The 12,449-nt window shown below is 42.6% G+C and overlaps 1 protein-coding gene across 1 annotated transcript; it reads right to left on the bottom strand.

Annotated features, from left to right (window-relative positions):
* Positions 1 to 305: 305 nt before the first annotated feature.
* On the bottom strand, positions 306 to 10,679 carry LOC311249919 (uncharacterized protein). The gene is made up of 11 exons (XM_084341335.1): positions 10,467 to 10,679; positions 9,081 to 9,124; positions 8,296 to 8,967; positions 6,683 to 7,477; positions 3,275 to 3,444; positions 2,741 to 2,861; positions 2,521 to 2,593; positions 2,277 to 2,398; positions 1,771 to 1,876; positions 1,573 to 1,684; positions 306 to 868 (listed from the first exon to the last, which is right to left on the bottom strand). Exons 2-11 carry the CDS (start codon positions 9,113 to 9,115, stop codon positions 855 to 857), a joined length of 2,220 nt encoding a protein of 739 aa, XP_084197461.1. The 5' UTR covers positions 9,116 to 9,124; positions 10,467 to 10,679; the 3' UTR covers positions 306 to 854.
* Between the last annotated feature and the right edge of the window lie 1,770 nt (positions 10,680 to 12,449).

Below are 12,449 nucleotides of genomic sequence, written 5' to 3'. Positions count from 1 at the left end.
CCCCAGGCTCCCTTGAAAAATCGCTTAATTTTGTGAGTTGTTGTCAGGAGAAACTCTTCAAACGTTGTGAAAAGCTGTCTCAGATAAATTCTTAATTATTTTGACCTTCTTGTAAATTCGGCAAATGTTCTTCGTTAAATTTCTTCTCATCTCTTGAGAGATGATTGTAGTAAACTGAACTCACACTGAGCCTAACTTAAATTATTAAATGTTGATTACTTACTTGGACATCAAATAAACTGCATTTCACTCCCGATTATAAGCAACAAGTTCCACTTTGAAACACAAACGACACTCAGACAAAATCAAAAAGACAAATGTTTTATTTGTTCAGCAGTTTTGTCGGGTGTGACTGACAGAAAGGCTGGTGTACCAACACAACAACACAGACTGGATTACAGTGAGACTGAAGAAAATTGTCAGGAATCAAGAAAACATATTATCTATGTTCATGTTGAACAACAAGCAGCCATTAAAGCAGTAGTGATTTTCATCGACTTAACCCTCTCCGTTTCAGCAACGGTACAGTTTTAGACGATCGAACCAACATTATTCAGATAAACGGTGACTGATTTTAAAAAATCAAAGTACTATTTTAAATCAAGACCACACATCTACAGAGGACGTGTGGAGACATCAACAACAGAAAGACAAACAAAGATGGAAGGACAGAAGTTAAAGAAGGTTTCACATTCAGTTAAAGTTTGATACCAAACGTCGGCAACGTTGTGCTGATGATCAAAACCAACATGGGAACAATTCAGACGCACGTTATACTTCCTTTTACTTTGCTGGTTTGTAAGATCAGTATTAAAAGTTATCAACAAATTAGCAGCATCCAAACCTTCCACCGCTCACCAGCTCGGACCTGTGAATGATGAAGACAGAGAGAAACAGCGGAGGTCAGAGAAGTCGGGGTCAGCGTGGAGACAATAAATAAGGATTTGTGAGAGGAGAAAGAGGAGGATCGGAGCAGCTCAGGTATGATTAGACGCTGAGCGGCGGGAGGGCGGGGAAACCTCCTTAAAACGTCAACGTGTCAGCGGGTCAGAGGGAATATTCCACTACCCAACCGACCTGAACACGAGGCTGCCAGGGGAGAGAGCAGCAGGCCTGTTACACAACCCAACAAATCTGACTAAATGTGTCACACTGAGCCTGAGATAGTCGCTGCATGCAGGGCGGGACTGATCCGCCAGCCACACCTTCAATAGTTCAGTGACAACAACGTAAACATCACTTTAACCTGCAAGAACTCTCTCTTCTCGATCTCCTTTAGCTCCTGAAGGAAATATCTGACTCTTTAGCGGCTAAATGCTCGACTATGTTCACCAGCTGGTCTCCAAGGCCTCATTCAGACCAAGTCAGTGGACGCACAGCAGATGTGGTGTCAAAGGGAACTATACCAACGGTACATCAGTGGAAACGCAGCTACTAATACACTGTTATATGGAAATATTGATTATGCTTCCTCGGTCCTCATCTCAAAGCGTGTGAGTTTTTTTAATTGGTTTTCAGTGAAATGTCTGAAATAAGGTGTGTGGTTACCGGTTAGCAGAGGTGTGAAGCTACCTGCGGGGTTGTTGCGGTTGTTCTGTCGCCTCATTGGTCCGAGCCGCTGGCCGAAACGATTGTTCCTGCGCTGGGGGCCGGTGTTCGGTCTGTAGGCTCCTCTCCTTGGTCCCTAAAGAAGGAGAGACATGTAAAGTTTCACTCTGACCTCTACGAGTCGTCTCCAGCAGACGGATCACATGACTCTCTCACACTCACCATGTTGCCTTCTCGTCTCCTGCTTTGCTCCTCGGGCCAGTTGGAGAATCCTTCGTCCTCCATCAGAGCCATTTCGTCCTTGTCACTGTACTCTATATCCGGCTCACTGACAGAAACATGAACAGGATTGGCGCAACGAGAATAAATCCTAACACTTCTTGCTGTTTTTTACTTTTTATATAATAAAGTATTTCAGTTTAATCAGAAGGGGAGACGTAACCAATGAATTCAGTCGGTTTAATGTTTGGTGGGACTGCTGACAAACTTATTTTGATAATTAATCATCTTCTATTGATCAAAACAGTATAAAATATGAGAGTACATATATAATTACAATCGAACCATAGTACTGCATATTTTCCACTCAGTCAAGGATTCAGTATTTAGCTCATCATATTCATAACTCTTCACATATAAACGTCAGAATATGGTCAGTTTGGTAACTTCTGTGAAATCTAAATGTGAAATTAGGTGCAAAAAGTGAAGAACAAAAAGTTCAGTCTCACCTGACTGCAGCCAGGGGGCGCTGTGACATACTGTTCCCTGATATTGTGACTTTAACGCCCTCCAGCCTCTCCTGCCGCCTCCTCTCCAGGTCGTGCCTCAGGTCACCCGGGCCTCGGACCGGCTGTCATCACATCATCAATCAAATCAATATAAAATTCCATCATCCACTCCGTCATAACGAACACATCATCAGCATCCGCTGTGATTCAGGACGCCAACACAGTGAAGAGGTTTTTTATTTACCTGCAAGGGTCCCAGTCTGGAGAACAGAGGCTCATCGTCGTCAAGCAGCGAGCTCATGTTTAAACTGAAGCCTCTGCAGAAGAGCGAGGACAAAGAAAAAGGGAGCGAACATGTCCGGCGTGTCAACAATTTGTTCCATTTAAATAGATCGTGCACCACTACTGTCACCACTTTAATCACCCAAAACAACAAACGGTACGTCTGCCACCATGTGACGTACCGGTTTGAGCTGAACCTCTCGTCCAACGTCAGCTCCTCCGTCTCCTCTTCAGAACTGCCGCCTTTTTGTGGCGCCGAGAAACGCTCGTTCAAGGTGACCCCACCGTCTCTGAAATACTGCTCTGTGAACGCAGACAACAAACACTTTAAAGGAGGATTCAGGTGTTTTTAAATCTGTAGACTTTGGAATAACAACATAAACAGTGAATACGTATAGTACGAGATATGTTGGCCTGATAACGGGAATTCATAATTATCAGCAATTTATTGGCATAGGTGAAATTATAGTCGATAAATATGGACGCTTATAAAAAGCCAAATTACTTTCAAGGACTTAACAAGCACTGCATCTACACTCTCCAACAGCTGGTGGTATGCACCTTCACCACTAGTTTGTGATCCACCAATAAATAGAGAGAAGAACGCAGCACGCAATACGTGTTCCACAAATGTACGTATTTTGGTAAATAAACAACTGTATATATGTTCAGAACAACCGAAGATGTAACATAGATTTGCGTGTACATATAATGACCTTTGACTTGGTGCACCAGCGTGATGATTTCCTGGGCGAAAGTCCCAGTGTGCATGGCGGTCTCCCGATACGTCCCAGAGTGCTCCAGCATGGGCAGGAAGTCCAGACGCTGGCGACCCACGTTGACCAGGTCTAAGGAGAGCTGCCTGTCTGAGGAGTAACACAGCGAGCTGCAGAGGACAGAGAGGAAGAATGAAACCAGCCCAGAGGTAAACCTGTTATTTAAATTTAGCACACTGAAGAAAAGTGAGTTAAGTTTCATTTACCAGATGTTGTGACAGGTTGTTATCTTTACTTTTTAATGATTTGTTGTGTAGACATAACGCTGACAGTTATGCTGCCTTGCTCGCTTTGTGTATTTGTGACAGCTCAGGCTCGTCTGACAATGATTGATTTACTCCTTAGAAAGTTTTAGTCTCTTGTCAGTTTTAAAAGTCTGTAATTACTGAAGCCTGAGAACTGAAAGACAAAACTCTAGTGAACTCAGTGTGAGCATACATTTCTAGAGTTTATCCAAAATGTCTTTAATAAATGATTTTGTCATCATATCTGAGTAAAGACAGATAAATAAAAGCAACACCTTTACCTTACCAAACACACTTACCTTTCATGAGATCCACAAGTTACATTGTTTACAATAACTACACGTTGACCCTTGAAACTACACAGAATCAGACAAATTCATAATCTCCATTTGGATATTTAAAAAGGCTTAATGAGGAAGCTGGAGGAGACCAAGATAGATCTGTTTTTACAGACAGGTGAGTTAAATGTTGGGTGAAAGTTCACACTTCTTTTCTCGTTTGATCCGTTGATTCTTCAATTTGGCGCCATAACGTGGGGATGGACTCCAGGTATACTATCCGAATCCTCAGACGAATACTGTTGACGTAAATCACCTGAGTCGCCCTCGATCAGTGACGCCCCTTTGGTCGGACTCGCCCCACAGTTCCTCCAGGATTTGCCGCAGCCACTTGGCTTTGATTTTGTTTTGAGCCGTATGTAAGATATTGTCGTTCATGACGTCAATTTCTCCTCTTAACAGCACTGATGACACTTCAATTTCAATATGGGTCAGCGTGGAAAATCAGTCATGACTTGAATATCTCTGTGTGATGATGTGAAGTTTGGCACCTTTGACTTTTTTCAACAGCGACGATGTTTATGTTTCTGGCTGTCTTGTGAACAGCACTCCGCTTCAACTTCCTCCATTTTCCAGCGCTGATTATGTTTCTGTCTTCGATTTCTCATCAACACTGATATTTCTAGTCAAGGCTTCGCTTTCTCCGATGACAGCTGTGATATTTGTTCTCAAGGCTTTGATTTCTCCTACTGATGGCACTGATGAGGCTGCAATCTCTCGGCTTGAATTTCTCCATTTTTTGGATCGATGTTTTTGTTCTTGGCCTCAATTTCTCCTTTTAATTGCAATGAAGTTTCTGTTCAAGGCTCCAGTTTCTGCTTTGAACGTATATTCAGTCAGGTAATGTCGTGGCAGCCACATTTGTCTTCTTTACCAGCTACTTTGGAGGGTAAAAGAGATCGACTTCGATTAAATCAGCTGTAGATGAATGTTTTTTTCCCTCCATCAGTCCGTGTAGCAAGCTGGACAAAAAGATGACTTGCTGGTTGTTCATGTTTGTCTGAACTTGGATGTGTCTCGGCAGTCACATAGTGGACATGCTTTAAAATCCTCTTCCCAAAATACGTTTGCGATTAAATTAGCAGTCGTTTCCGGATTTCAGTGTTTGACCAATCAAGGCAGGACCTCTTCTGCTCATCGACACAGGGTGGGAACTCGTGCCGGAGCATTGTGTCTCCACTTCCTCCCACGTAGTACATCACAGACCGTATGCAGGTTCAGGTTTGGTATGTGGACCAACAGCTCTTGTCAAGCACAGAAATGCTCTCGTCTTCCTGTAAAATATCCTGATTTATGCCGTTGAAACATTTTCCTCTTCATCTCAGAGCACTTCCTTCCTTTAATGACCAACTCTGGAGACAGAACGAGTCATATTGTGTAGCCATGTCGTCGACAACGTTGCTTATTATTCTTCATTTCCACAGAGCAGTGTCTGTCTGTTTGACTTCTCCTTCTGAAACAAGAGCAGTAAACAGAAATTTCCTCCCTCACTTTCAGCAGTGTTGGGTTTTTCTTTAACGATCCAGCTTCACAATCAACAACTCAAGTTTCTTCAAATGAGCCAGAGACTCAAAATGCCGCCTGTGGAAATCAGCTCATCTGGAAGCACACGTGAAGCATCAGAAGGTGGTTAAACACAAAATTATAGAGATCGTCCGATATACGAGAGCTCTGTAGAAGGATGCTGTTCATCAGCAGGCTCCAAAAATGTTTCTCGAGGTCTTCGACGAACAAAGACACAACTTAAGTGAGTGACGACATTTTTGCGGCATCCCTTCAAACCAACTTCTGTAGCCGGTTACAGGCACAGGCTTCGTGTCATGGTCCACTTCTGCTGCCTCGTCTCTTCACTCGTCACCTTGATTTCAAAGTTTTGCGTCTTCTGAAATCTTCGTAGAACGCACAAGGAAATCAGATGGCCAGTGGTGATTATAGAGTTACGTCTGCGTGCCTTGGGGTGCTGGCCTTTGATTGAATCCTGCCAGAGCCACCGTTCGTATCGTCTTGTTGATCTACCTCTTGGTTTGTTGATGAAAACATCCTCATTACGATGCGTTGGAGCTGTCCAGTTTGCACCTTCATCATCTTTATTTGTCGAATTTTTCAACCGGCCAGTCTGAGGAGAACTCAAACTGTGGCTTCAGTAAGTGATACGCTCTTGAAGGTGATGTGCGCGTCTGTATTAGGACTGAATTCCAGGTCCTTCATCATCACTGCATAATCACAAAAGCAATGTGAGAAATCTTGACTCAGTAAATTTCCAGTTAATTCTTTCAGGCAAGTTTCCAGTTGATGAGCGTCTCCTGTACTGAAATTATCATTTTTATGAAGAGTGATGCTCCTCTGCTCTTCAGTGATGCAATTTCAGTTGGCATTTGATTTCTTCAGGATATACAAGTTTTTTTTCTGGGCTCTACAGCAGAACTAGCATGTGTTCCTTCCTGGAGTCAATCCACAAGTTTTCATGCGAGGGCGACGTCACCTCTGGATGAAATTTTCTTGGAGTAACTTCTCTGCAAGGCTTCCCGATTGTATGAAATTATCTGGTAGATGCTTGCACCAGCAGTGCCTTACGAGGAAGCACGTTTTAAGCCGAGGCACACATTTTTTAAGAAAATGTATGTTGCGTCCTGTGATTCTCAGATTTTTCAACCATCCTCCACTCTCCACATGACGATGTGGCGACTTTCCTCTTCCCGTTGCTGAAGAGAAGTGTGAACCTTCACCTCTCACCCCTGATAATTTGATAATAAAAAATACTCTACCTGTTTTGGTTTACGGGTCGACTCATGTCCACCTTGATGGTTAGCGTTTCCTCCGTTACGACGGTCATGTTATTGGTTTTCTGATCGTTCCACTGGCGCAGCCGTTGACGGGGCATTTTAGGGTCCAAGTCAATCTTTGGTAGATGCCGGTCCAGACTTCCAGGCCTGTCGTGTTTCCACTCTTGAAGCCTGGTTTCTTCTGCCCAGCCAGCCTCCTGTTCAGCGGGATCCTCGTAACTATCTTCCCTTACGGGTCGGTACCCTGGTCTTTGCCCTTCAAAAGGAAGATCTTGCTGTAAGCGTGGTTGATTCCTATGCGGTCCAGTTTTTCCGGCCTGGCCGCGACCGATCCGCCCTCTGCTGGGGCGAAAACCACCCCTCCCCCTGTGGTTCATGGGACCTTCTCGATTACCATGTCTCATAGTGTTTGGTCTATCTTGCGGCGTTGGGCTCCTCCGAGTTTCATGATAATTGTAATCTCTCCACTTATCTTGAAAATGATGTCCTGTTGCGCCTTCCCGATCATCCAACCTGCTGTCTGACGTCCTGAATCGCTCCTGAGAGGAGTTCACTGGACGGGGGCTCCTCTGACGTTCAAAGTCAGGGTCAAGATCTCTGCGACCATCAAACTGTTTCCACCGTGTTGGTGATCTGCTGTATGCGATGCCATGATCATGTTCAATGACGAGTGGTCCCGAGAGCCCAATGTCTCCACGAGGAGAGTCACCTCCAAACCCATCTCTGGGTGTGTCCACTGAGTAACGCTGTTCCCCAAACTCCTCATCATTCCTGTACCTGTGGCAGCATAAGAGGAGGTGACACGGTTCAACAATTATTCATGGAACTGTCACATCTTCACATGTGGTTTTACACTTACACCTGAAATTAGCTTTGGACCAACTCACAGTCGTTATCAAATATCTGTTCTATTAACACTGTTGAAAAACAACTTTTGCCATTAAAACTAGGAGTGGGACAAATCGATCGTTACAGCAATATATCGCATTGCTTCCTCTCGTGATACGTTTATCAATACACTGTCAACAAATATCGATATTCATATTAAAACATGCAGGTGCTCTAAACAGATTCCCCCGGACAATTTGACTCAGTACGCCAATGTACATGGTTAAGGTGCTGTCAGTGTGTGTGTATGTTAAAGACGCGCTGAGGTCAGACTCACTTATATCGTGATGTATTGTTATATAAATGTCTTGCAGGGCATCAATTATCGCAGAATCGCTGTATCGTGATACAATCGTGGGCAATGTACTACGAATTTTACTGTATAGTATAACTCTGTGATTCCCACCACTAATTAAAACTGCAGAGTATGTTCAACATGAGACATGCAGAGCTTTTTAAGTATCAGTAGAAGTGGCAAAACAAGCCATGCAACATGTGTTAAACTAAGTTTAAGCCATGCAATATGTGTTAAACTAAGTTTAAGCCATGCAGTATGTGTTAAACTAATATTTTATATTATGGAAAATAAGGCATAATGACAGTCAGGAACTGTGCTCTATAGAAATTACGAAAGATGAGAATCCTCCGCATTCTTCGTTTCCTTTTTCCCTGCGATAGTGCAGCAAAGTCTTTTGCTTTAAATTTACCCAAGGTGATTGTCGTCATCCATTTCTCTTCTTTGCCTTTTAAAGGGGACGTTCCTCTCTTGATGTGAATCCTCTCTTTGTCTGTCTCTACTAGGACCCTGTGTGTTCCTCCTTCCTCTGTCCCAACCTGCTCCCCCTCTTTGGTCGTCTGACCTCACACTTGGACTGAGGTCTCTGAACCTCCCTCGTCCTCGGCCCTGCTCCTCCCTCCTCCAGCCCACCCCCGGCTCTCTCTGCTGGTGGTCTGAGTGAGACCTCGGTGTCGGCGGCAATCTTTCCCTTGTCAACCTCGGAGGCGACTGCGGCGACCTCCCTCTATTTTCAAAACTCTGGAAGTGCTCTCTAAACCCTTCTCTGCGTCTATCTCCTTCTCCTCCTCCATCACGCGTGAGAGGGGAAAGCCTCCGGTCAGCAAAGCCCATCACATCACGATGAGGTGATGGCCTCCTGCGATAGAAATCCTCCTGGTTTGGGTGACGCTGATGCCCAAAGTGGCGGTCATCTGAGAAAGGAGGGGATCTTCTCTGGCCTTCTGGGTACATATCTTCCCTAAAGTAATCCAAGTGGTCCTCAGGATCTTCTCTGAGGCGCTGTTTCCTGTCTAACTCATCCCCGACCAGTCCAGCAACGACTTTGTAAGGATCAAAGTCGGGTTCCTCCCATGGAAACCTCCTGAAAAAGTAAATATGAAAGATGTATCAATAAATCAGCATTCACATGAGTTTAAAGTTACACAGATCTTGTAGGACATAAATATGAATATGAAATACAGGAAATGCATTTACCTGTAGCGTGGTGATCTCGACCGTGGTCTTGACATTCTGTCAGCCTGTAAGGAAAGAAGACAACGCCTCACGTTACAGGAAGTTATAAAAAAACTACTTCCAGGAGGATCATTTTATAGAGGATGACTAATGATTGACTACATTCCACAGTTTCTGTCAACAGTGACAAAGGTCTCCTCTGGGTCGGCGCTAGTCAGCTGTTTTGTGTCGCATCGTGCAGGATACATTGAGCTGGGGCAGGTGGACAGAATGTGGGCTGGTTTACATTGAGTTGGGCAGGTTTTTAAATGCATTAAATAAAAGTCAAGGGATGGGACGATGAAATATTTTTATTAAAAGACTGTGATAAAGAAAAACACTCACAATAAGTGGTTTGTGGTGAATTTTCATTATCAGGATAATTATGTATCAAGATAATGGTGAATATCTTCACATGAATGAGTTGAAAAAGCTGTCACCATGACTGGAGGCTCAGCTTGCACATTGTAACCCCCACAAAAAACAAGTTGAACTGGATGTGTAGGAGGACATCTTAGTCATGATTACTTATTTGAGATTCTTTGACTGTTTTTCACTAAAAAAATATCTGTGTCCTCTCTGTAATGCAATAAAAATATTTGATTACCAACAAAACGTGAGGCTCAAGTGATTCCAGATGTTTTTCCAAACAGCATTGCAACAACAACAACAACAACAACACACGCTCCAGCTGTTGTGTTTAAAGGTGCACTCTGTAGTTGTTTTCTGCCTAATAAACAAAACAAAAAAAACTCTTTGTTTTCATGACTGAATAAACAAACTGACCTTAAAGGATAACGCAAGTTCATACTGTCTTACTGTGTTTATGTGTGGCGGACCCTGCCACCTTTCTAGCTTCAAACATTGCTGTGGGACCTTATTTCCCTCTGAGAACAGCTTGTTTTCTTTCACTTATGGGAAAGATAAATATTTCTGAGTTTGTGTTATCACCTCATTAATATTGTAAATATTATAGTGCCCCTTTAAGCTTCAGATAGCTGACTTAATAAACTGATTTAAGTGCAGGACAGGCAGTTATTCTGACTGACATCGACTTACAGGGTATTATTGATGAGCAAATTAATATTGATAGCACATTCATTCATCGATTTTCACTAACCAAAGTGGCAAGGTAAAATGAAAACTTCACATCTTGGTTTGGCAGACTGCATAACACTTTAACTCGTGTTATTTAGCTGGCTAACTACGGAGAAGACGTGCTAACTTTAGCTAACACTCTGCAGAGCTAAGCTGGGATGCATTCCCTGGATATTTGTACCATTATTAGTCCAAACAACACGACTTGTGGCTGGCTAACGCTAAAGCTAATTAGCAGCTAGCTAACGTAACTGTAGGCAGTTGACTTACCTTCGTCCACAGCACGCGCCAGGCTACCGCGGCTAACGTGAGCTAAAGCGAGGATAAGCACAGCAAAATATCGCAAAATTACAGTTTGTAATGTTAGAATATCTCCCTGTTTATGGTCGGATGTGTGCAGAAGATAGCTAAATGTGTTGCGTTGTCCGGTAAAGTCCGTTGAAACTGGTGTCGACATGAACCAGCTAACGTTACGTGAGATCCGCAAACCGAGCTGAGAGCTTCCGGCCTGGTACCTTTCAGAATAAAACTCAGTTCTGGCTACTCACAGTTCAACAAAACAAAAACACACCAAACTGTTTTAAAAATGAATAAAATAAGAATATATTCATTCGCAACTGTTCTCTCAATTGTCAATAATGATGTACAATAGCCAATTTATGCTGAAAAAGTCGCTGTCTGTCAAAACTGAAAGTTTGTGAGGACAAGGAGGAGGAAAACAATGAGAGGAGGAAGTTTTTGTTTTCGTTATGCACTTCAAGAGGATGAGGTGGAAATGTGGAGAACAAAGTTGACATTTAAGATTAGAGTGGACCTTTTGAGATGACACCACAGCACATATGACTGCCTCAACAAAATACCTCGTGTAGATGAATTGGTGAAACTGTATTTTAGTAACAAAGTATTTGTAGTTGCAGTGGCGGAGTTAAGAAATTTGGGGCCCAAGGCAAAGGCAGGCATGGGGCCCTCTGAAATGAGAAGACAACACACAAAACAACAGGTCACATCACATGACCTGGAAGCTATTGAGCTAAAATGCTAATATTCACACATAAAAGTTTATAAAAAATTATAAAAATTAATAAAAAACATTTCGAGATGTAAAACGTGAAAACAAGAGGCGTATCTCATGCAGCCAGTGTAGTTACATGATCCCACACTTATTTTGAGTCAATTGGTCACATGACCTGGAAGCTATTGAGCTAAAATGCTAATATTTGCTAAAAATGCTAATATTTGCTAATAAAAATGAATAAAAAATATTTAGAGATGTAAAATGTAAAAACAAGAGGTGTATCTCATGCAGCCAGTGTAGTTACATGATCCCACATTGATTTTGAGTCAATTCAACTCAATTCAGCTATTGAGCTAAAATGCTAATATTTGCATATAAAAATTAATAGCTGTAGCTGCTGCTACTGATCTGCTACGGATTTAATGGTAAGTCCGCCCCTGTGTAGTTGTCAGTATTAGACGTGTGTTGAAAACTGCATCTCTTCAGAAGGAAAGCCACACCAGCTTTGAGCAGGTGGCTGCACAAAATTGTATTTCGACTTTTTTCTTGAGGTGCATGATGAAGAAAAAAACTTCCTCCTCTGATCTTTCTGTCTCACCCCTGGCCCTTATACTCTTCTGTAGGATTCACCTGATTAAATGAGGGCAAAATATAAGCTACTGGACCATTAACCCACATTTCTCCCACTCCCATTAAAGTCTTAAAAGTTTTTTGTTTTTTTTTATGACCTGTTTTGGTGCATATTCCCAAACACGTTTCATTATCAACAGTGTTATTACTGTAAATTAAACTTCACAGAGCTTTTACAGTCCCAATACTGGCTTTCCTGTACCACCGAAATATCACATTCAGCACCACTTTTCTCCAAAGTTCAAGACAAGAACACAATTTGAAGTGATTCACAATGAGTGTGCATGATAATCAATCATTTTCAGCCTATGTGTCGGTCAGGCTTGGTGCCAACTTTGGGTAGTCCAGCTGTCAGCTGCAGTGATTTCATTCAGATGTTCTTCAAGTTGAACAAACCGGTCAGAAATTGTTTTATTTTGAAAGCTGACAGGCTAAACAGGAAGTTGTGACCTGCTCCCAGTTATATGAACACAGATAAATGTGATGTTTGAGGAGCTGTGCAGAAAGCTCTTGTATGAATTAATTTTTCACTCCAACTTTTGCAGATCAGTTTTAATTCCAGTGCAGCATAAAGTCAACACACAGTGAGATATGATGGTAAATAAAAG

This window comes from Pagrus pagrus (assembly GCF_965226575.1).
Source record: "Pagrus pagrus genome assembly, chromosome: 20".
Taxonomy (NCBI): Eukaryota; Metazoa; Chordata; class Actinopteri; order Spariformes; family Sparidae; genus Pagrus; species Pagrus pagrus.
Note: the sequence above shows the minus strand (reverse complement) of the source record. Positions and strands in the feature narration are given on the sequence as shown.